This window comes from Hypanus sabinus, chromosome 18 (assembly GCF_030144855.1).
Source record: "Hypanus sabinus isolate sHypSab1 chromosome 18, sHypSab1.hap1, whole genome shotgun sequence".
NCBI lineage: Eukaryota > Metazoa > Chordata > Chondrichthyes > Myliobatiformes > Dasyatidae > Hypanus > Hypanus sabinus.
In genome coordinates this window covers 67,679,199-67,701,676 of record NC_082723.1, presented here as the reverse complement: position 1 = coordinate 67,701,676, position 22,478 = coordinate 67,679,199, and the positions used below count along the sequence as shown (strand labels likewise).

Here is a 22,478-nt window from a genome sequence, read left to right as displayed (position 1 = left end):
TATTACTGCCGCTGGGTCCTACCGCTCGTCTTATTCCTCTACTACCCCCTATCCTCCCTGCGACTCCCAACCCTCCCTCCATCCCTCATCTCCCCTCCATTCCTCTGATCCCTCATCCTCCCCTCAGCCTGCTCTCCCTGAACATCCCAACCCCCTCTCCCTCCTGAGACCTCCCACTCTTTACCCTCCTCTGACCCCAGCCCCAACCCTTGCCATGTCTTCACCATCCCCTCTGACCTTCCCCTCTCTGAGGCAGAGCGTTCTGTGCTCAGCAAGGGCCTCACTTTTGTCCCGCTCCGTCCACACCTCAGTGAGTTCCGTGCCCAGCATGACGCTGAACTCTTCTTCTGTCACCTACGTCTCCGAGACTACTACATTAACAAGGATTCCCTTTCCCCTATTGATGACCCCTTCTCTCGTCTTCAACCCTCCTCCTCCTCCTGGACACCCCCACCGGGCCTTCTACCTACACTCGATCTTTTCATCTCCGACTGTCGCCGAGACATCAACCATCTCAACTTCACCACTCCTCTCCCCTGTTCCAACCTCACTCCCTCTGAACGCACTGCCCTCCACTCTCTCCGCACTAATCCTAACCTCACCATCAAACCCGCAGACAAAGGTGGTGCCGTAGTGGTCTGGCGGACGGACCTCTACCTCACTGAGGCCAAACAGCAGCTCTCTGACACCTCCTCTTACCTACCCCTGGAACAGGACCCCACCAAAAAACATCAAACCATTGTCTCCCGTTCCATCACTGCCCTTATCAACTCCAGAGACCTTCCATCCTCACCCAAATGACTCACACCCTGCACTGCTCGGTATTACCTCCTCCCCAAGGTCCCTAAGCCTGACTGTCCTGATAGGCCTATAGTTTCGGCCTGCTCCTGCCCCACCGAACTTGTATCTGCCTACCTCGACTCCATTTTGTCACCATAGTTCAGTCCCTCCCCACCTGCATCCGGGATACATCCCATGCCCTCCACCTCCAAAAACTTCCAGTTCCCCGGTCCCGACTGTTTCATTTTCACTATGGATGTCCAATCCTTATACACTTCAATTCCCCATCCAGAAGGCCTCAAAGCCCTCCGCTACTTTCTGGACAACAGACCTCACCAGTTCCCCACCACCACCATCCTCCTCTGGTTGGTGGAACTGGTACTCACACTTAATAACTTCTCTTTTGGCTCTTCCCACTTTCTTCAGTCCAAGGGTATAGCTGTGGGCACTCGCACGGGCCCCAGCTATGCCTACCTTTTTATGGGTTATGTGGAACAGTCTCTGTGATGCACCATCAATAACTCTCGGAGACGTGAGGCAAAAGATAGGCTTTTATTAGCTGCAAATGTGACCACGACATCTTGGAGACTGAGGGAGAAGCAGTGCCTCCAATCGCCTTTATACCAGTGTCTGTGGGAGGAGCCACAGGAGCAGTCAGCAGGGGCGTGTCCAGACAGGTATACGTAGTTCACCATCAATCGCCTTTATACCGGGGTCTGTGGGAGGAGCCACAGGAGCAGTCAGCAGGGGCGTGTCCAGACAGGTATACGTAGTTCACCATCAATCGCCTTTATACAGGGGTCTGTGGGAGGAGCCACAGGAGCAGTCAGTGGGGGGGGGGGGGGGTCGTGTCCAGACAGGTATACGTAGTTCACCATCAATCACCTTTATACCGGGGTCAGTGGGAGGAGCCACAGGAGCAGTCAGTGGGGGGGGGGGGGGTGTCCAGACAGGTATACGTAGTTCACCATCAATCGCCTTTATACCGGGGTCTGTGGGAGGAGCCACAGGAGCAGTCAGCAGGGGCGTGTCCAGACAGGTATACGTAGTTCACCATCAATCACCTTTATACCGGGGTCAGTGGGAGGAGCCACAGGAGCAGTCAGTGGGGGGGTCGTGTCCAGACAGGTATACGTAGTTCACCATCAATCGCCTTTATACCGGGGTCAGTGGGAGGAGCCACAGGAGCAGTCAGTGGGGGGGTCGTGTCCAGACAGGTATACGTAGTTCACCATCAATCGCCTTTATACCGGGGTCAGTGGGAGGAGCCACAGGAGCAGTCAGTGGGGGGGGGGGTTGTGTCCAGACAGGTATACGTAGTTCACCATCAATCACCTTTATACCGGGGTCAGTGGGAGGAGCCACAGGAGCAGTCAGTGGGGGGGGGGGGGGGGTCGTGTCCAGACAGGTATACGTAGTTCACCATCAATCGCCTTTATACCGGGGTCAGTGGGAGGAGCCACAGGAGCAGTCGGGGGGGGGGGGGGGTGTCCAGACAGGTAGATGTAGTTCACCATCAATCGCCTTTATACCGGGGTCTGTGGGAGGAGCCACAGGAGCAGTCAGCAGGGGGTGTGTCCAGACAGGTATACACATAGTTTACCACACTATGCTCCAAATCTATACTGGTACTGCTCCCCAACTTTTCCTTCGCAATATTGACGACTACATTGGTGCTGCTTCCTGCACCCATGCTGAGCTTGTCAATTTCATTGACTTTGCCTCTAACTTCCACCCAGCCCTCAAATTCACTTGGTCCATATCGGACCCTTCTCTCCCCTTTCTTGATCTCTTCGTCTCCATCTCTGGAGACAGACTGTCCACTGACATCTTCTATAAACCCACCGACTCCCATAACTACCTTGATTATACCTCTTCCCACCCTGCCAAATGTAAAAATGCCATTCCCTATTCCCGGTTCCTCCGTCTCCGCTGCACCTGCTCCCAGGATGAGGCTTTCTGTTCCAGGACACCCCAAATGTCCTTTCTTTAAGAATCGTGGTTTCCCTTCTGCCGTCATCAATGATGCCCTCACCTGCATCTCCATTTCCCGCACTTCGGCCCTCACCCCATCCTCCCGTCACCACAACAGGGACCGTGTTCCCCTTGTCCTCACCTACCACCCCACCAGCCTCCGGATCCAGCATATTATCCTCCGCAACTTCCGCCACCTTCAACAGGACCCCACCACTAAGCACATCTTTCCCTCTCCACCCCTCTCTGCTTTTCACAGGGATCGTTCCCTCCACGACTGCCTGGTCCACACATCCCTCCCCACAGATCTCCCACCTGGCACTTATCCCTGCAAGTGTAAGTGCTACACCTGTCCCTACACCTCCTCTCTTACCACCATTCAGGGTCCCAAACAGTCCTTCCAGGTGAGGCAACACTTCACTTGTGAGTCTGTTGGAGTTGTCTAGTGCATCCGGTGCTCCCGGTGCGGCCTCCTCTACATCGGCGAGACCCGACGCAGATTGGGGGACCGCTTCGTCGAGCACCTACACCTTCGCACCTTCGTCCACCACAACAGACAGGATCTCCCGGTTGCCACCCACTTCAACTCTGCTTCACGTTCCCATTCGGATATGTCCGTACATGGCCTCCTCTACTGCCATGATGAGGCCAAACTCAGGTTGGAGGAACAACGTCTCATATACCGTCTGGGTAGTCTCCAGCCCCTTGGTATAAACATCGAATTCTCTAAATTCCGGTAATTCCCTCCCCCTCCCTTCCCCCATCCTACTTTCACTCTGCCTCCTCTTCCAGCTGCCTATCACCTCTCTCATGACTGCCTTCTTCTACTACCCATAGTGCTTTTCCCTTACATTCCTTCTTCACCTCTCCTGCCTATCCCCTGCCCCACCCCTTGATCTTTCCCTTTACTGGTTTTTCCCCTGGCACCTTCCCACCCTCCCCCACCTTCTTTATAGGCCCCCTGCCCCCTCCCTCTTCAGTCCTGACGAAGGGTCTCGGCCCAAAACGTTGACTGCTCGTTTCCACGGATGCTGCCCGGCCTGCTGAGTTCCTCCAGCGTGTTGTACGTGTTGCTTTGACCCCAGCATTTGCAGTGCATTTTGTGTTTAAAATATAAGGTGTTGCTTCTCCGCACAGAGGCTGGCCTCGTCTTGGCACATTGAAGAAATTTCTTCACCCAGAGGGTGGTGAGTGGTATTCTCTACCCAGCAGGATCTGAAAGCTGAGTTTCAGAGTTTTAACACGCTTCTGAGTATGAAGGAAATCGAGGTCTATGGGGTCAGGGGGGGAAACTGGTGCCACAGTTAAAGACAGCATTACCTCACGGGCTGGCACAGTGGACACGCAGGGTGAAATGGCTTTCTTCTGATCTGCTCGTGTTTTTAAAGCTGTGCCACTGAACGTTGTGTTTGCAGAGTGTGGACATCATACACACTGCGCGGCCTCGTAGTACCACGCACAAAATGCTGGAGGAACTCAGCAACCCATCTGCAGAGGGGATTAAACAGTCGACGTTTCAGGCTGAAACCTTTCATTCAGACTGGAAGTGGGGGGGCGGGGGCAGGAGCCAGAAAATAAAGCAAAGTTTACAAGCTGGTAGGTGATACATGAGTCCAGGTGGGAATGAAGTGAGAAGCTGGGACGTGATAGGTGGAAGAGGTATAGGGCTGAAGAAGGAGGACGCTGATAGGAGAGAGTGGACCTTGGGAGAAAGGGAAGGAGGAGGGGCACCGGGGGAGGTGATAGGCAGGTGAGGAGAAGGAGTGAGAGGTGAACCGGATTGAGGTGTGGAAAAGGAGAGGAGGAGGAGGAGGGAGAAATTACCAGAAGTTAGAGAATTCGAAGTTCATGTCATCGGGTTGGAGAGGTACCTCATGTGTGAGAGAGGCCTAACCACAGAGGACCCAAAGACACCTCAGTGTCACAAACAAGAGAAAGTCTGCAGATGCTGGAAATCCCAGCGACACACACAAAATGCTGGAGGAACTCAGCAGGCCAGGCAGCGACTATGGGAAGAAATACAGTCGACATTTTGGGCCAAAACCCTTCAGCAGGACTTCAGTACGTTTGGGAAGCCCTCTGTAACCAGTCAGATGTCGCAGTGTAACGCACACACGTTTTGTAATTAAAATGGAATTTCTGGACCTGGATAATTTGATCGATCAAATCAAAGAAAGACTCAAAATGCTGAGATCCTCCAAGACTTTAATTTTGCCTCTCGGACACCGTCCCAAGCATTCCCCCGACAATGTGTCCTCATAATGCACGGCAAGATACATCAAGCAGCAACTGCCCCTGCTGCTGTTCTGCAGGCTGGTCAATTCCCAGTTCCCCCACCACACCGAACGGCCAGAGCCCACCCAGCTGAAGTGGGCACCTTCGGCCGCGTCATCTCCCGAACGCTGCCTCGACAGGGCCACTGGCTCTCTCAGCTCACAACCTCCCCCAAGCCAAACAAAACCCTTCAAAAGTGTGGTGAAGGATGCCTTAAAAATCACACAAAAGCACATATCTCACCAGATATTGAGAGGCAAGAAAATAAAAAATAATATCTGTATCCTCCTCTTAACTATCCACCTAATCTGAATCCCTCTTCAGGATTTACTTCTGGGATCTCCGGCATTTTGTGCCCACCCGTAAACTGGGCATCAATCAGGCCGCTGGGTCTGGAGTCGCATGTAGGCCAGAGCAGGAGAAGACAGCAAGTTTTCTTCTCTGGGCTGAGGACTAACATCGGCAATTCTAGAGGCCTCCCCGGCATTGAGTGCCTTTGTGTGTTTATGTGAGCGTGGGGGCAGGCGGGTGGGAGAGTGGCATAGGGCCTCGTTTTGTTCCACTGCCCTGTTGTTGAACATGACCAGCACACTATACTGACACCAGAATGTGTGGTGACTCTTGGCGGGCTGCCCCCAGTACATCAATTTGTTGTGTTAGTTGCTAATGCACTGTATGTTTCAATGCACATGTGATAAATAAATCTGAATCTTAAAAACTAAATAGCTGGGATCTACAAAACAGTTCATTCATCGCTTCTATTATGAGTACTATTCTGCATCATTATTGTTTGGCCTTGTTCGGCCTCAATGCATTGTGTAATGATTTGATCTGTATCAACAGAAGTGCAAGACAAGTTTTTAATTGAATCTTGGCAAATCAGGAAGAGGGTACAAGAGCCCCGGGACTCACACCACTAGTTTCAGGAATAGTTACTACCCTCATCCATCAGGCTCTTGAACCAGTGTGAATAACTTCTCTCAGCCCATCACTAAAATGTTCCCACAACCTATGGACTCACTTTCAAGGACTCTTCATCTCATGTTCTCGTTATTTATTGCAATTTACTTATATTTGCATTTGCACAGTTTGTTGCTTTCTGCACTCTGGTTGATCTTTCACTGATCCTGTTATAGTCACTATTCTATAGATTTACCCAGTATGCCCACAGGAAAATGAATCTCAGGGTTGTATTTGGTGACATATATGTACTTTGATAATAAAACTTACTTTGAACTGTGACCATGTAATAATGATAAACCATTACTAAACAATCTGGGAGTTTCTATGTCTCTGTGCCAAGTCTTATAACCAATTAAACTCGCCAGCTGAAAGCAAAAAGCTGGAAGAACTGAGCAGGTCTGAGAGCATCTGTGGAAGGAAGTGGACGGTCGATGTTTCAGGTGGAGACCCTTTACTGACGTCACGGCGGTTAGCATAAGGCTTTACGGTGCAGGCATCCCAGGTTTGGTTCTGCTGCTGTCTCTAAGGAGTTTGTACATTCTCTTTGTGACCATGTCGGCTTCCTCTGGGCGTTCCGGTTTCTTCCCACACTCCAAAGATCTGCAGTACGGGTTAGGGTTAGTGAGTTGTGGAAATGTTATGTTGGCATGGTGACATTTGCAGGCTGCCCCAGAACAATCCTTAGATCGTGTGTTTTATTTATTGAGATGCAGCATGGAATACGTCCTTCCAGACCTTTGAGCTTCTAACCCCAGTCTAATCATAGGACAATTTACGATGACCAACTAACCTACCAACCAGTACATCTTGGTAGACACAAATGATGCATTCCACTCCACGTGTCAAAGTTTCGATGTAGTGCCCTGTAAAAAGCGTTCACCCCCCCCCAGAAGTGTTCATGTTTTATTGTTTTTACAACATTGAATCACAGTGGATTTAAGTCGGCATTTTTCACACTGATCAACAGAAAAAGACTCTTCTGTGTCAAAGTGAAAACACATCTCTACAAAGTGATCTAAATTAATCACAAAATACAAAATGCAAAATAATTGATTGGATAAGTATTCACCCCCTTCGTCAATATTTAATAAATGCACCTTTGGCACCAATTACAGCCTTGAGTCTGTGTGAATCGGTCTCTATCAGCTTTGCATATCCGGACACAGCAATTTTTCCCCATTCTTCTTTACAAAATTGCTCAAGCTCTGTTAGATTGCATGGGGATCATGAGTGAACAGCCCTTTTAATTCCAGCCACAAACTCTCAATTGGATTGAGGTCTGGACTCTGAACTTGGCCACTCCAGGACATTAACTTTGCTGTTTTTAAGCCATTCCTGTCTAGCTTTGGCTTTATGCTTGTGGTCATTGTCTTGCTGGAAAACAAATCTTCTCCCAAGTCACAGTTCTCTTGCAGACTGCATCAGGTTTTCCTCCAGGATTTCCCTGTACTTTGCTGCATTCATTTTCCCCTCTACCTTCACAAGCCTTCCAGGACCTGTTGCAGTGAAGCATCCCCACAGCGTGATGCAGCCACCATCATACTTCACGGTAGGGATGGTGTGTTTTTGATGATGTGCGGTGTGCATCTTATGCCAAACATAGCATTTAGTCTGATGTTCAAAAAGCTGAATTTTGGTTTCATCAGACCATATAACCTTCTTCCAGCTGATTTCAGAGTCTCCCACATGCCTCCTGGCAAGCTGAGATTTTATGTGAGTTTTTTTCACCAGTGGCTTTCTCTTTGCCACTCTCCCACCTCAGCCACTGAAATTTGTGACTCCTCCAGAGCTGTCTTAGGTCTCTTGGTGGCCTCCATCACTTGTCCCTTTCTTGCACGGTCACTCAATATTTGAGGATGGCCTGCTCCAGGCAGATTTACAACTGTGCCATATTCTTTCTATTTCATGATGATTGACTTAACTGTACTCCAAGGGATATTCAGTGACTTGGAAATTTTCTTGTATCCATCTCCTGACTTATGCTTTTCAATAATCTTTTTGCAGAGTTGCTTGGAGTGTTCTTCTGTCTTCACGGTGTAGTTTTTGCCAAGGTACTGACTCACCAGCAGTTGGACCTTCCAGACACAGGTGTGTTTTTACTACAATCACCTTGACTGCACACGGTGATCTCCATTTATCTAATTATGTAACTTCTAAAATCAATTGACTGCTCCAGTGATGATTTGGTGTGTCATATTAAAGGGACGAACACTTGTGTAATCAATTATTTTGTGTTTTATATTTGTAATTAATTTAGATCACTTTGTAGAGATGTTTTTACTTTGACACAAAAGAGTCTTTTTCTGTTGATCAGTGTCAAAAAAGCCAAATTAAATCCACTGTGATTCAATGTTGTAAAACAATAAACCATGAAAATTTCCAAGGCGGTGGTGGTTGGGGGGGGTGGTGTGATTGCTTTTTATAGGCACTATATGTGTGACAAGGATGTGCTGGGGGCGGCTTACACACTCTGGTGAACACATACAGGAGAGTGGCCACTGCTGCAGTCGCAGACGAAGAATCTACTGCCTTTGCAGTGGATAAGGTCGACGGTCACCATTTTTATCGCCGGGCTGGGGAGTCTAAAACTAGAGGCAACACTCAAATGGTACGGGGACTGCAGCACGGTGATGTACAACGCTTTATAAAGACCACCGATTGGGGTTCAGTTCCTGCTACAGTCTGCGACAAGTTTGCACGTAATCCTCATGACGGTGTGAGTTTCCACCAGGTGCTCCAGTTTCCTCCCACAGTCCAGAGGTGTACGGGTGAGGATTAGTGAGTTGCGGGCATGCTACGCTGGCACTGGACGGTTGGCAACACTTGCCCGAAGCACATCCCCGGACCGTGTGGGCCGTTGATGCAAATGACACATTTCACTGTGTGTTTCAATGTACATGTGACCAATAAAGCTATTCTGGACTCATCAGACAGTGCATGAGTTCCTCCAAAAGAATACATAATGCTCCCAACTTCATCGTCAGCAGAGTCTCTGAATTCTCCAGATGCATTGGTGGGATTTGCACCCATGTCTTCAGCTCTCTACTCACTAATCCACTAACTTAAGCAGGAAGAGTCAGCCAGCCTCCCTCCGCTGACTCTCCCACACCTCAGTCCCATAGGCCCTGGCCTGACATCTCTGGCCGCAGAGTCTCAATGCCAGGTCTGGTCTCCCCACTGAAGGAAGGATGTCGAGGCTTTGGAGAGGGGGGCAGAAGAGGTTCACCAGGATGCTGCCTGGTTCAGAGGGCGTGTGTAATGAGAGGCTGGATAAACTTGGGTTGTTTTCTCTGGAGTGTCGGAGGCCGAGGGGAGATCTGATAGAGGTTAATAAAATGATGAGAGGCACGGACAGAGTGGACAGGGGGTATCTGTTTCCCAGGGTTGAAATATCTAATACCAGAGGGTATGCATTGACGGTGAGAGGGGGTAGGTTCAAGGGGGATGTGAGGGTTAAGTTTTTTACTCAGAGAGTGGTGGACGTCTGGAATGCCCTGCTGGGTGTGATGGTAGAGGCAAACCCATTAGAGGCTTTTCAGAGTCGTTTGGACGGGCACATGGATGTGAGGAAGATGGAGGGATAAGGACATGGTGTAGGTGGGAGGGATTAGTGTCTGGGTATTTTTGAATTGCTTTCTAGCTGGTACAGCACAACATTGTGGGCCAAATGGCCTGTTCCTGTGCTGCACTGGTCTATGTCTCTGTTAATGACCATGGAAAGGCAGCAGACCCTGATCTGACACTGCTGATCCACCATCAAAAAACAAAGATGACTTTTTGTCATGGACGAACAACTGGGTATCGCGATGATCAGTAATAATAAATATTATAATACATTAGAACTTAATATTCTAATATTAAGTTAATTTGATTGTCACACTGCAATGTAATGGTTTGAGTTCCCGATGATACGCTTTGAGGATGACGCAGGAAAACACAACTGGGCTGACCTAAGATCATCCCATTTGGCAGATACCCACCCCTGCTGGATGAGGGCAAAGGTGGGGGCTGCCCCTGAAGCTCAGATAATCCGCCAATACCTACAGTTGCAAGCTCACTTTCATGGAATGGTTTAGAATGTATACAGACTTCTGCAGAAATAAAATCGCCCAGGAGATTCAGGAGGATTTGGCGAAAGGCCTGTTTACTGCAACCTTAGAGTCATAGAAAAGTACAGCACAGAAACAGGCCATTCGGCCCATCTAGTCCATGCCAAACAATTTAAACAGTCCACTCCCATCGACCTGCACCAGGACCTGCCTTCCATACCCCTCCCAACCATGTACGTACCCAAACTTCTCTTAAACGTTGAAAATGAGCTCACGCGCACCTCTCCTGCTGGTGTTTGTTCCACACTCTCACCACCCTCTGAGTGAAGAAGTTTCCCCCCACGTTCCCCCCCCCCCCCGTAATCGCGGGTCAATTCACAATGACCAATGAATCTAATAACCGGGACGTCGTTGGACGGTGGGAGGAAGCTGGGCCACCCGGAGGAAAAGCCCCCTTTCAGGAGAGGAGGTACAGAGGGCGCCAGCATCGAACTCCGAACTGTAACAGCACCCTGCTACCAGCTACGTCACCGTCTAGGTCTCAGAAGCTAAGGTGGTCAACGTGCTTATTAGGTTGAAACACAAAAGCCTGCAGATGGTGGACTCCGGAGCAACATTGATGAAACGCTGGAGGAACTCGGCAGGTCAGGCTGCTTCCGTAGAGGAAAGCGGACAGTCAAGACTCTTCATCAGGATTGACAGACAGAAAAGAGATGAGGGGTTAGGGTTGGAGCAGGATCTGGGAGGTGATGGGAGGATCCAGGTGAGGAGGGATGGTAGGCAGATGGAGGAGGGAGAGTGGGAATAGTGACAGAGACTGGGAGGTGATGGGTGGATCCAGGTGAGGAGGAGTGGTAGGCAGATGGAGGAGGGAGAGTGGGAATAGTGACAGAGACTGGGAGGTGATGGGTGGATCCAGGTGAGGAGGAGTGGTAGGCAGATGGAGGAGGGAGAGTGGGAATAGTGACAGAGACTGGGAGGTGATGAGTGGATCCGGGTGAGGAGGGAGGGTAGGCAGATGGAGGAGGGAGAGTGGGAATAGTGAGAGAGACTGGGAGGTGATGGGTGGATCCGGGTGAGGAGGGAGGGTAGGCAGATGGAGGAGGGAGAGTGGGAACGGTGACAGAGGCTGGGAGGTGATGGGTGGATCCGGGTGAGGAGGGATGGTAGGCAGATGGAGGAGGGAGAGTGGGAACGGTGACAGAGACTGGGAGGTGATGGGTGGATCCGGGTGAGGAGGGAGGGTAGGCAGATGGAGGAGGGAGAGTGGGAATAGTAACAGAGGCTGGGAGGTGATGGGTGGATCCGGGTGAGGAGGGATGGTAGGCAGATGGAGGTGGGAGAGTGGGAACGGTGACAGAGGGTGGGAGGTGATGGGTGGATCCGGGTGAGGAGGGATGGTAGGCAGATGGAGGAGGGAGAGTGGGAACGGTGACAGAGGCTGGGAGGTGATGGGTGGATCCGGGTGAGGAGGGAGGGTAGGCAGATGGAAGAGGGAGAGTGGGAATGGTGACTGAGGCTGGGAGGTGATGAGTGGATCTGGGTGAGGAGGAGTGGTAGGCAGATGGAGGAGGGAGAGTGGGAACGGTGACAGAGACTGGGAGGTGATGGGTGGATCCGGGTGAGGAGGGAGTGTAGGCAGATGGAGGAGGGAGAGTGGGAACCGTGAGAGAGCTGGGAGGTGATGAGTGTGAGGAGGGATGGTAGGCAGATGGAGGAGGGAGAGTGGGAATGGTGACAGAGGCTGGGAGGTGATGGGTGGATCCAGGTGAGGAGGGATGGTAGGCAGATGGAGGAGGGAGAGTGGGAATAGTGACAGAGACTGGGAGGTGATGGGTGGATCCGGGTGAGGAGGGAGTGTAGGCAGATGGAGGAGGGAGAGTGGGAATAGTGACAGAGACTGGGAGGTGATGGGTGGATCCGGGTGAGGAGGGATGGTAGGCAGATGGAGGAGGGAGAGTGGGAATAGTAACAGAGGCTGGGAGGTGATGGGTGGATCCGGGTGAGGAGGGAGGGTAGGCAGATGGAGGAGGGAGAGTGGGAATAGTGACAGAGACTGGGAGGTGATGGGTGGATCCAGGTGAGGAGGGATGGTAGGCAGATGGAAGAGGGAGAGTGGGAACGGTGACAGAGGCTGGGAGGTGATGGGTGGATCCGGGTGAGGGGGGATGGTAGGCAGATGGAGGAGGGAGAGTGGGAACAGTAACAGAGGTTGGGAGGTGAAGGGTGGATCCGGGTGAGGAGGAGTGGTAGGCAGATGGAGGAGGGAGAGTGGGAACGGTGACAGAGGCTGGGAGGTGATGGGTGGATCCGGGTGAGGAGGGAGGGTAGGCAGATAGAGGAGGGAGAGTGGGAATAGTGACAGAGACTGGGAGTTGATGGGTGGATCCGGGTGAGGAGGGATGGTAGGCAGATGGAGGAGGGAGAGTGGGAATAGTGACAGAGACTGGGAGATGATGGGTGGATCCAGGTGAGGAGGGATGGTAGGCAGATGGAGGAGGGAGAGTGGGAATGGTGACAGAGGCTGAGAGGTGATGGGTGGATCCGGGTGAGGAGGGAGGGTAGGCAGATGGAGGAGGGAGAGTGGGAACGGTGACAGAGGCTGGGAGGTGATGGGTGGATCGGGGTGAGGAGGGATGGTAGGCAGATGGAGGAGGGAGAGTGGGAATGGTGACAGAGGCTGGGAGGTGATGGGTGGATCCAGGTGAGGAGGGAGGGTAGGCAGATGGAGGAGGGAGAGTGGGAATAGTGACAGAGGCTGGGAGGTGATGGGTGGATCCGGGTGAGGAGGGATGGTAGGCAGATGGAGGAGGGAGAGTGGGAATGGTGACAGAGGCTGGGAGGTGATGAGTGAATCCGGGTGAGGAGGAGCGGTAGGCAGATGGAGGAGGGAGAGTGAGAACGGTGACAGAGGCTGGGAGGTGATGGGTGGATCCGGGTGAGGAGGGAGGGTAGGCAGATGGAGAAGGGAGAGTGGGAATAGTGACAGAGACTGGGAGGTGATGGGTGGATCCAGGTGAGGAGGGATGGTAGGCAGATGGAGGAGGGAGAGTGGGAATAGTGAGAGAGACTGGGAGGTGATGGGTGGATCCGGGTGGGAAGGGATGGTAGGCAGATGGAGGAGGGAGAGTGGGAATGGTGACAGAGGCTGGGAGGAGATGAGTGGATCCAGGTGAGGAGGGATGGTAGGCAGATGGAGGAGGGAGAGTGGGAATAGTGAGAGAGACTGGGAGGTGATGGGTGGATCCGGGTGAGGAGGGAGGGTAGGCAGATGGAGGAGGGAGATTGGGAATAGTGACAGAGGCTGGGAGGAGATGAGTGGATCCAGGTGAGGAGGGAGGGTAGGCAGATGGAGGTGGGAGAGTGGGAACGGTGACAGAGGGTGGGAGGTGATGGGTGGATCCGGGTGAGGAGGGATGGTAGGCAGATGGAGGAGGGAGAGTGGGAACGGTGACAGAGGCTGGGAGGTGATGGGTGGATCCGGGTGAGGAGGGATGGTAGGCAGATGGAGGAGGGAGAGTGGGAACGGTGACAGAGGCTGGGAGGTGATGAGTGGATCTGGGTGAGGAGGAGTGGTAGGCAGATGGAGGAGGGAGAGTGGGAACGGTGACAGAGGCTGGGAGGTGATGGGTGGATCGGGGTGAGGAGGGATGGTAGGCAGATGGAGGAGGGAGAGTGGGAATGGTGACAGAGGCTGGGAGGTGATGGGTGGATCCGGGTGAGGAGGGAGGGTAGGCAGATGGAGGAGGGAGAGTGGGAATAGTGACAGAGGCTGGGAGGTGATGGGTGGATCCGGGTGAGGAGGGATGGTAGGCAGATGGAGGAGGGAGAGTGGGAATGGTGACAGAAGCTGGGAGGTGATGAGTGAATCCGGGTGAGGAGGAGCGGTAGGCAGATGGAGGAGGGAGAGTGAGAATGGTGACAGAGGCTGGGAGGTGATGGGTGGATCCGGGTGAGGAGGGATGGTAGGCAGATGGAGGAGGGAGAGTGGGAATAGTGACAGAGGCTGGGAGGTGATGGGTGGATCCGGGTGAGGAGGGATGGTAGGCAGATGGAGGAGGGAGAGTGGGAATGGTGACAGAGGCTGGGAGGTGATGAGTGATTCCGGGTGAGGAGGAGCGGTAGGCAGATGGAGGAGGGAGAGTGAGAACGGTGACAGAGGCTGGGAGGTGATGAGTGGATCCAGGTGAGGAGGGAGGGTAGGCAGATGGAGGTGGGAGAGTGGGAACGGTGACAGAGGGTGGGAGGTGATGGGTGGATCCGGGTGAGGAGGGATGGTAGGCAGATGGAGGAGGGAGAGTGGGAACGGTGACAGAGGCTGGGAGGTGATGGGTGGATCCGGGTGAGGAGGGAGGGTAGGCAGATGGAGGAGGGAGAGTGGGAACGGTGACAGAGGCTGGGAGGTGATGAGTGGATCTGGGTGAGGAGGAGTGGTAGGCAGATGGAGGAGGGAGAGTGGGAATAGTGACAGAGACTGGGAGGTGATGGGTGGATCCGGGTGAGGAGGGAGTGTAGGCAGATGGAGGAGGGAGAGTGGGAATAGTGACAGAGACTGGGAGGTGATGGGTGGATCCGGGTGAGGAGGGATGGTAGGCAGATGGAGGAGGGAGAGTGGGAATAGTGACAGAGGCTGGGAGGTGATGGGTGGATCCGGGTGAGGAGGGATGGTAGGCAGATGGAGGAGGGAGAGTGGGAATGGTGACAGAGGCTGGGAGGTGATGAGTGATTCCGGGTGAGGAGGAGCGGTAGGCAGATGGAGGAGGGAGAGTGAGAACGGTGACAGAGGCTGGGAGGTGATGGGTGGATCCGGGTGAGGAGGGAGGGTAGGCAGATGGAGAAGGGAGAGTGGGAATAGTGACAGAGACTGGGAGGTGATGGGTGGATCCAGGTGAGGAGGGATGGTAGGCAGATGGTGGAGGGAGAGTGGGAATAGTGAGAGAGACTGGGAGGTGATGGGTGGATCCGGGTGGGAAGGGATGGTAGGCAGATGGAGGAGGGAGAGTGGGAATGGTGACAGAGGCTGGGAGGAGATGAGTGGATCCAGGTGAGGAGGGATGGTAGGCAGATGGAGGAGGGAGAGTGGGAATAGTGATAGAGACTGGAAGGTGATGGGTGGATCCGGGTGAGGAGGGAGGGTAGGCAGATGGAGGAGGGAGATTGGGAATAGTGACAGAGGCTGGGAGGAGATGAGTGGATCCAGGTGAGGAGGGAGGGTAGGCAGATGGAGGTGGGAGAGTGGGAACGGTGACAGAGGGTGGGAGGTGATGGGTGGATCCGGGTGAGGAGGGATGGTAGGCAGATGGAGGAGGGAGAGTGGGAACGGTGACAGAGGCTGGGAGGTGATGGGTGGATCCGGGTGAGGAGGGAGGGTAGGCAGATGGAGGAGGGAGAGTGGGAATGGTGACAGAGGCTGGGAGGTGATGAGTGGATCTGGGTGAGGAGGAGTGGTAGGCAGATGGAGGAGGGAGAGTGGGAATGGTGACAGAGGCTGGGAGGTGATGGGTGGATCCGGGTGAGGAGGGAGGGTAGGCAGATGGAGGAGGGAGAGTGGGAACGGTGACAGAGGCTGGGAGGTGATGGGTGGATCCGGGTGAGGAGGGAGGGTAGGCAGATGGAGGAGGGAGAGTGGGAATAGTGACAGAGACTGGGAGGTGATGGGTGGATCCGGGTGAGAAGGAGTGGTAGGCAGATGGAGGAGGGAGAGTGGGAATAGTGACAGAGACTGGGAGGTGATGGGTGGATCCGGGTGAGGAGGGAGGGTAGGCAGATGGAGGAGGGAGAGTGGGAATAGTGACAGAGGCTGGGAGGTGATGGGTGGATCCGGGTGAGGAGGGAGGGTAGGCAGATGGAGGAGGGAGAGTGGGAACGGTGACAGAGACTGGGAGGTGATGGGTGGATCCGGGTGAGGAGGGAGGGTAGGCAGATGGAGGAGGGAGAGTGGGAATAGTAACAGAGGCTGGGAGGTGATGGGTGGATCCGGGTGAGGAGGGAGGGTAGGCAGATGGAGGAGGGAGAGTGGGAATAGTAACAGAGGCTGGGAGGTGATGGGTGGATCCGGGTGAGGAGGGATGGTAGGCAGATGGAGGAGGGAGAGTAGGAATGGTGACAGAGACTGGGAGCTGATGGGTGGATCCGGGTGAGGAGGGAGGGTAGGCAGATGGAGGAGGGAGAGTGGGAATAGTGACAGAGACTGGGAGGTGATGGGTGGATCCGGGTGAGAAGGAGTGGTAGGCAGATGGAGGAGGGAGAGTGGGAATAGTGACAGAGACTGGGAGGTGTTGGGTGGATCCGGGTGAGGAGGGAGGGTAGGCAGATGGAGGAGGGAGAGTGGGAACGGTGACAGAGGCTGGGAGGTGATGGGTGGATCCAGGTGAGGAGGGAGGGTAGGCAGATGGAGGAGGGAGAGTGGGAATAGTGACAGAGACTGGGAGGTGATGGGTGGATCCGGGTGAGAAGGAGTGGTAGGCAGATGGAGGAGGGAGAGTGGGAATAGTGACAGAGACTGGGAGGTGTTGGGTGGATCCGGGTGAGGAGGGAGGGTAGGCAGATGGAGGAGGGAGAGTGGGAACGGTGACAGAGGCTGGGAGGTGATGGGTGGATCCAGGTGAGGAGGGAGGGTAGGCAGATGGAGGAGGGAGAGTGGGAATAGTGACAGAGACTGGGAGGTGATGGGTGGATCCGGGTGAGAAGGAGTGGTAGGCAGATGGAGGAGGGAGAGTGGGAATAGTGACAGAGACTGGGAGGTGATGGGTGGATCCGGGTGAGGAGGGAGGGTAGGCAGATGGAGGAGGGAGAGTGGGAATAGTGACAGAGACTGGGAGGTGATGGGTGGATCCGGGTGAGAAGGAGTGGTAGGCAGATGGAGGAGGGAGAGTGGGAATAGTGACAGAGACTGGGAGGTGATGGGTGGATCCGGGTGAGGAGGGAGTGTAGGCAGATGGAGGAGGGAGAGTGGGAATAGTGACAGAGGCTGGGAGGTGATGGGTGGATCCAGGTGAGGAGGGAGGGTAGGCAGATGGAGGAGGGAGAGTGGGAATAGTGACAGAGACTGGGAGGTGATGGGTGGATCCGGGTGAGGAGGGAGGGTAGGCAGATGGAGGAGGGAGAGTGGGAACGGTGACAGAGACTGGGAGGTGATGAGTGGATCCGGGTGAGGAGGGATGGTAGGCAGATGGAGGAGGGAGAGTGGGAACGGTGACAGAGGCTGGGAGGTGATGAGTGGATCCAGGTGAGGAGGGATGGTAGGCAGATGAAGGAGGGAGAGTGGGAATAGTGACAGAGGCTGGGAGGAGATGAGTGGATCCAGGTGAGGAGGGATGGTAGGCAGATGAAGGAGGGAGAGTGGGAATAGTGACAGAGGCTGGGAGGAGATGAGTGGATCCAGGTGAGGAGGGATGGTAGGCAGATGAAGGAGGGAGAGTGTGAATAGTGACAGAGGCTGGGAGATGATGGGTGGATCCAGGTGACAGAGCTGCAGAAGGTGGGATCTGACCAGAGAGGGATGCGGAGAATGAAACGAAGTGAGGGTGGGGACCCATAGAAGGAGTGTGTGGGTGATGGGCAGATGTAGAGGGTGGGGGTGCTGAAGGGGACAGGTGATGTGGGGGCTGGGTTCGTGTATGGGAGTATCTTGGTGGATCAGGGGAAGAGAGAAAAGGTACAGTGGGCTGAGGGTGGAGAATTCAGTGTACTGGATGCCTGTCCATAATCTGGAAAGGTGACCTGGGCAAACGAGTTGGTCACTTGGAGAATTAAGTTAATTAAAGAATTAATCTGGGGTTGAGAAGTGACTGTGAGAGTTGGGGGTTGACTGCAATCTGCTACGCTCGCTGCTCTGGCCCGGATGTGTCTGCGGATCGCCCCCAGCCCTTCCGGAAGACCCTGAATTGGCCCAGCTCAGGGAGGTGATGGCTGCACCCAAGTCTGCTGTGCTGCTTGGGGAAGTGAGGACGTTCAGACTCAGTGTAGGGATAAAGAACGAGCTGGAGGGCACCTCAGTTAGAGTACCGTAGCCCCAAGGAAATAGACTAACAGTGACTTGGAATATGAAATCAAATCCCAGAAACACTCTCTCCCTCTCCAAATCGATTGAATGGCAGATATAGAAGCAGAATTGGGCCATTCAGCCCTACTCCACCATTCCATCATGGCTGATTTATTATCCCTCTCAACTCCATTCTCCTGCCTTCTCCCGTAACCTTTGATGCCCTGTCAAATCAAGAACCCATCAACCTCCACTTTAAATGTACCCAATGACTTGGCCTCCACAGCCATCTGTGGCAATTAATCCCACAGATTCAGCACCCTCTGGCCAGAGGAAGTCCTCCTCATCTCCATTCTAAAAGGACTTCCCCCGAGGACTGTGGAAGAGCATCATCCAATCTAGCGTTCCAGATTTCAATTCAGCCTCGAACCCTTGCAAATCAAAGCAACAATTCTATGATCTGAATGGCCTAATTCTGCCCCCAAAGTCTTACGGTTTAAATCCTGCCCCCCTCTAATCTAGTAACCAGACAGTTCATCTGGGTAACCCTGACCGCACCCCATCACAGATCCCCTTTGTCCTGTCCACCCCTCACCCCCTCCTCCTGCCCCACTCACTCAGACCTGTTCCCCTCTCCACGGATGCTGCCTGACCTGACTGTTTTCATCCTATCCGGAATATGGAGCACCTGCTGGACGCAGCCCAGAAAGTAATTTAAAATGGCCTGCTGGGGAGTCATGTCCAGTGCCTCACATTCCCTGTTATATATTTTTGACCCAGACCTGACAGTAAACAGCAGGCACCAAGAATAAATAAATAATTCGATTATATTATTCTGATCAATTATAAAATTTTCGGACGGGAGTCAGTCTGGGTCAGTGAGCAAGGCGGGAGGTGGGCACACAGTACCCACATTCCTGTGGTCTCGCAGTGTTATCTACCCCCACCCCGAGCTATCTCCGGACACGTGCAGACTTCTGTCATTACCCTCACTGCCTGAATACAGCCCCCTACCGCACAGAGCCAAACAAAAAGTAATGCTTTGGCTAGTGAGTGGAAAAATCTTATACGTGTATATAAACAATTCTAGTGTGTTTAACTTTGGGGCAGGCAGAGCAATTTCAACCAAAGGGAGGATCCTTGACATTGTTTCTATTCTGACTTATAAAAATAAAGTGTCTGAAATTTCACTGATGGCAAAGCACACTTCTGCAGAATCGTTTTGTTGGAAACGTGACTTCCCTCTGAATCCATGCCAAGGTCACTCAGTGCTGGTGGCAATCTTCGTTCTGATGATCCGCCCAACTTCGCAAAGTGCCCAAGCCAGGCAGTGAGGGTTAATTCTCCCCGAGACTGCTGCGCGTGAAGCTTATCGGCTGGCACCGACCATGCCCCGTTATACCAACCCAAGGCAGACCGAGACCGCAAGCACGACTGCGAGCACCAGCTTCCGTCTCAGCGCAGCCGCCGGTCCAGGCGCCTCAGCCGCGGATGCACAGGAGCAGTTTCCCCTCTCGCCGGCCTCGCCCTGGTGACTGGGGGCAGTTCGAGGGCGGGACTGAGCCCGATCTGAGCTTGAAGCGTCTGCCTGCATCTCGCTGCATGCCAGCCAGTCCTTGGCGACCGACTGCGGGAATCCAGGGTCCACCTCCATGTTACTGTGAGTCACCCTCCAGTAGTCTGTCCCCTTGAAGAAATAGGTGGCACCTGGTGGGACAGCCAGAGGTGAAAGGTACAGATGATGTTCAATACACCTCACGTCAAACACTCAACACCTCGTACCTCTTAAGTACCAGAGTTCCTGCAGATGCTGCAAATCCAGAGCAACACACACAAAACGCTGGAGGAACTCAGCAGGTCAGGTGGATCCTGTGCAAGGGAATAAACAGTTTCGGGCTGAGACCCTTCGTCAGGACACGAAAGAAAGAGGCCAGAGGCCAGAATCATATTTCCTGAATTTCTAGCTTCTTCCCCCACCTTTTCCAGTCCTGAAGAAGGGGCTCTGACCAAAGCCCTTCAGTCGTGCTGTGCAGTTTTTCACTGATACATTGGTGAGGGCATTGAAAACTATATCAGCAAGTTTGCTGACGATACTAAACTGGGTGGCAGTGTGACATGCGAAGAGGACGTTAGGAGAATACAGGGGGACTTGGATAGGCTGGGTGAGTGGGCAGATACTTGGCAGATGTCATTCAATGTGAATAAATGTGAAGTTATCCACTTTGGAAGCAGGAACAAGAGGGCAGAGTATTGTCTGAACGGTGTAGAGTTAGGTAAGGGAGAAATGCAAAGAGACCTAGGAGTCCTAGTTCACCAGTCAATGAAGGTGAATGAGCAAGTGCAACAGGCAGTGAAGAGGGCAAATGAAATGTTGGCCTTTGTTACAAGGGGAATTGAGTACAAGAGCAAGGATGTCCTTTTGCATTTGTACAGGGCCCTGGTGAGACCACACCTGGAATATTGTGTACAGTTTTGGTCTCCAGGTTTAAGGAAGGACATTCTGGCAATTGAGGAAGTGCAGCGTAGATTCACTAGGTTGATTCCTGGGATGGCAGGGCTGTCTTACGCAGAGAGATTGGAGAGATTGGGCTTGTACACGCTGGAATTGAGGAGATTGAGAGGGGATCTGATTGAAACGTTTAAGATAATTAAAGGATTTGATAGGATTGAGGCAGGAAATATGTTCCAGATGTTGGGAGAGTCCAGTACCAGAGGGCATGGATTGAGAATAAGAGGTCAGTGATTTAAAACAGAGTTGAGGAAGAGCTTCTTCTCCCAGAGAGTTGTGGAGGTGTGGAATGCGCTGCCTCGGAAGACGGTGGAGGCCAATTCTCTGGATGCTTTCAAGAAGGAGCTAGATAGATATCTGATGGATAGGGGAATCAAGGGATATGGGGACAAGGCAGGGACTGGGTATTGGTAGTGAATGATCAGCCATGATCTCAGAATGGCAGTGCAGACTCGAGGGGCCAAATGGTCTACTTCTGCACCTATTGTCTATTGTCTATTAATCCCCTGCCACACCGCTCACCATCGGGTCCTAGGCCCAGACTGGCTTCCAGGATCCAGCAGGTATCATTCACTCAGGATGTGTAGTGGCATTTCCGGTATATAAGTGTAAACGAGAATGAAATAATGATGAGTCCACACTCTGGGTGGAGGAGCAACACCTCATATTCCGTCTAGGTAACCTCCAATCCGATGGCATCAACATCAACTTCCAGTTTTTATCCCCTCCCCCTCCCCTTCCTTCTTCTATTCCCCACTCTGGCCTCTTAGCTCTTCTCCTCACCTGCCCCTCACCTCCCCCTGGTGCCCCTCCTCCTTCCCTTTCTCCTATGGTCCACTCTCCTCTCCTATCAGATGCCATCCTCTCCAGCTTTTTGTCTTTCCCACCCATCCGGCTTCATCCTATCACCTTTTAACCTGTCCTCCTTCCCCTCCCCCCACCTTTTTATTCCGGCATCTTCCACCTTCCTTTCCAGTCTCGATGAAGTGTCTCGGCCAGAGACGGTATTTTTCCCCTCCATAGATGCTGCCTGACTTGCTGAGTTCCTCCAGCATTTTGTGTGTCTTTCCTGGATTTCCAGCATCTGCAGAATCTCCCGTGTTTAACATCATTGATGTATGCTGTGAAAATTGAGGTTTTTTCAGCCATCCATTCTAATTTCTATCCCCATTCTATTCTGACACATTGGTCCATGGCCTCCTCTTGACCCAGCCACTCTCAGGGTGGAGGAGAAACAGCTCATATTCCATCTGGGTATCCAATCTGATGGCATGAACATTGATTTCTCCAACTTCCAATATTTTTTTTTTCTTCCCGTTCCCTCTTCTTCAATTCCCCACTCCCCTTCTCCTCACCTGCCTATCACCTTCCCTTGGGTCCCCTCCTCCTTCCCTTTCTCCCATCATTCACTCTCCTCTCCTACCAGATTCCTTCCCCTTCAGCCCCTGATCTTTCCCACCCACCTGGCTTCACCTACCATCTTTTAGCTTGTCCTCCTTCCCCTCCCCCACCTTTTTATTTTGCCATCTTCCCCCTTCCTGTCCAGGCCTGATGAAGGGTCTCAGCCTGAAACATCAACTGTTTACTCATTTCCAAAGACGCTGCCTGACCTGCTGAGTTCCTCCAGTATTTTGTGTGTGCGTGCTGCTTTGTATCCCAGCTGTCTTAGTTGAATTTATCTCCCGTTCATTATCTTTCCCACCCAACCTGCAAAGCTAGACTTTAGTGGATTTGAAGGGACCTTTTACCTGCAGGAACTGGGACGATTTTTAACTCTAAACTTTGTCACTCAGAATCAGGTTCACTATCACTGATCTACAGTATGTTGTGAAATCTGTTGTTTTGCACCAGAAGTATAGTGCAGTACATAAAAATGCTATAAATTACAATAAATATACATATAAAAATTAAATAAAATAAGTAGTGCAAAAATAGAAACATAAGA

The 22,478-nt window shown here is 52.7% G+C and overlaps 1 protein-coding gene across 3 annotated transcripts in view; it reads right to left on the bottom strand.

Moving 5' to 3' along the window:
- Window positions 1-1,323: 1,323 nt before the first annotated feature.
- Window positions 1,324-22,478, bottom strand: part of mmp17a (matrix metallopeptidase 17a) — a 229,172-nt gene continuing 208,017 nt past the window's right edge. The window contains exons 10-11 of one of the 3 annotated variants that reach the window (XM_059994592.1): window positions 19,431-19,731; window positions 1,340-1,496 (exon numbers count right to left, since the gene is read on the bottom strand). In XM_059994592.1, coding sequence (XP_059850575.1) covers window positions 1,475-1,496; window positions 19,431-19,731 — 323 coding nt within the window. In that variant the 3' untranslated portion in view covers window positions 1,340-1,474. Of the gene's footprint in view, window positions 1,583-19,430; window positions 19,732-22,478 lie in introns of all 3 variants that reach the window. The other 2 variants (XM_059994593.1, XM_059994594.1) reach the window with 2 other exon arrangements.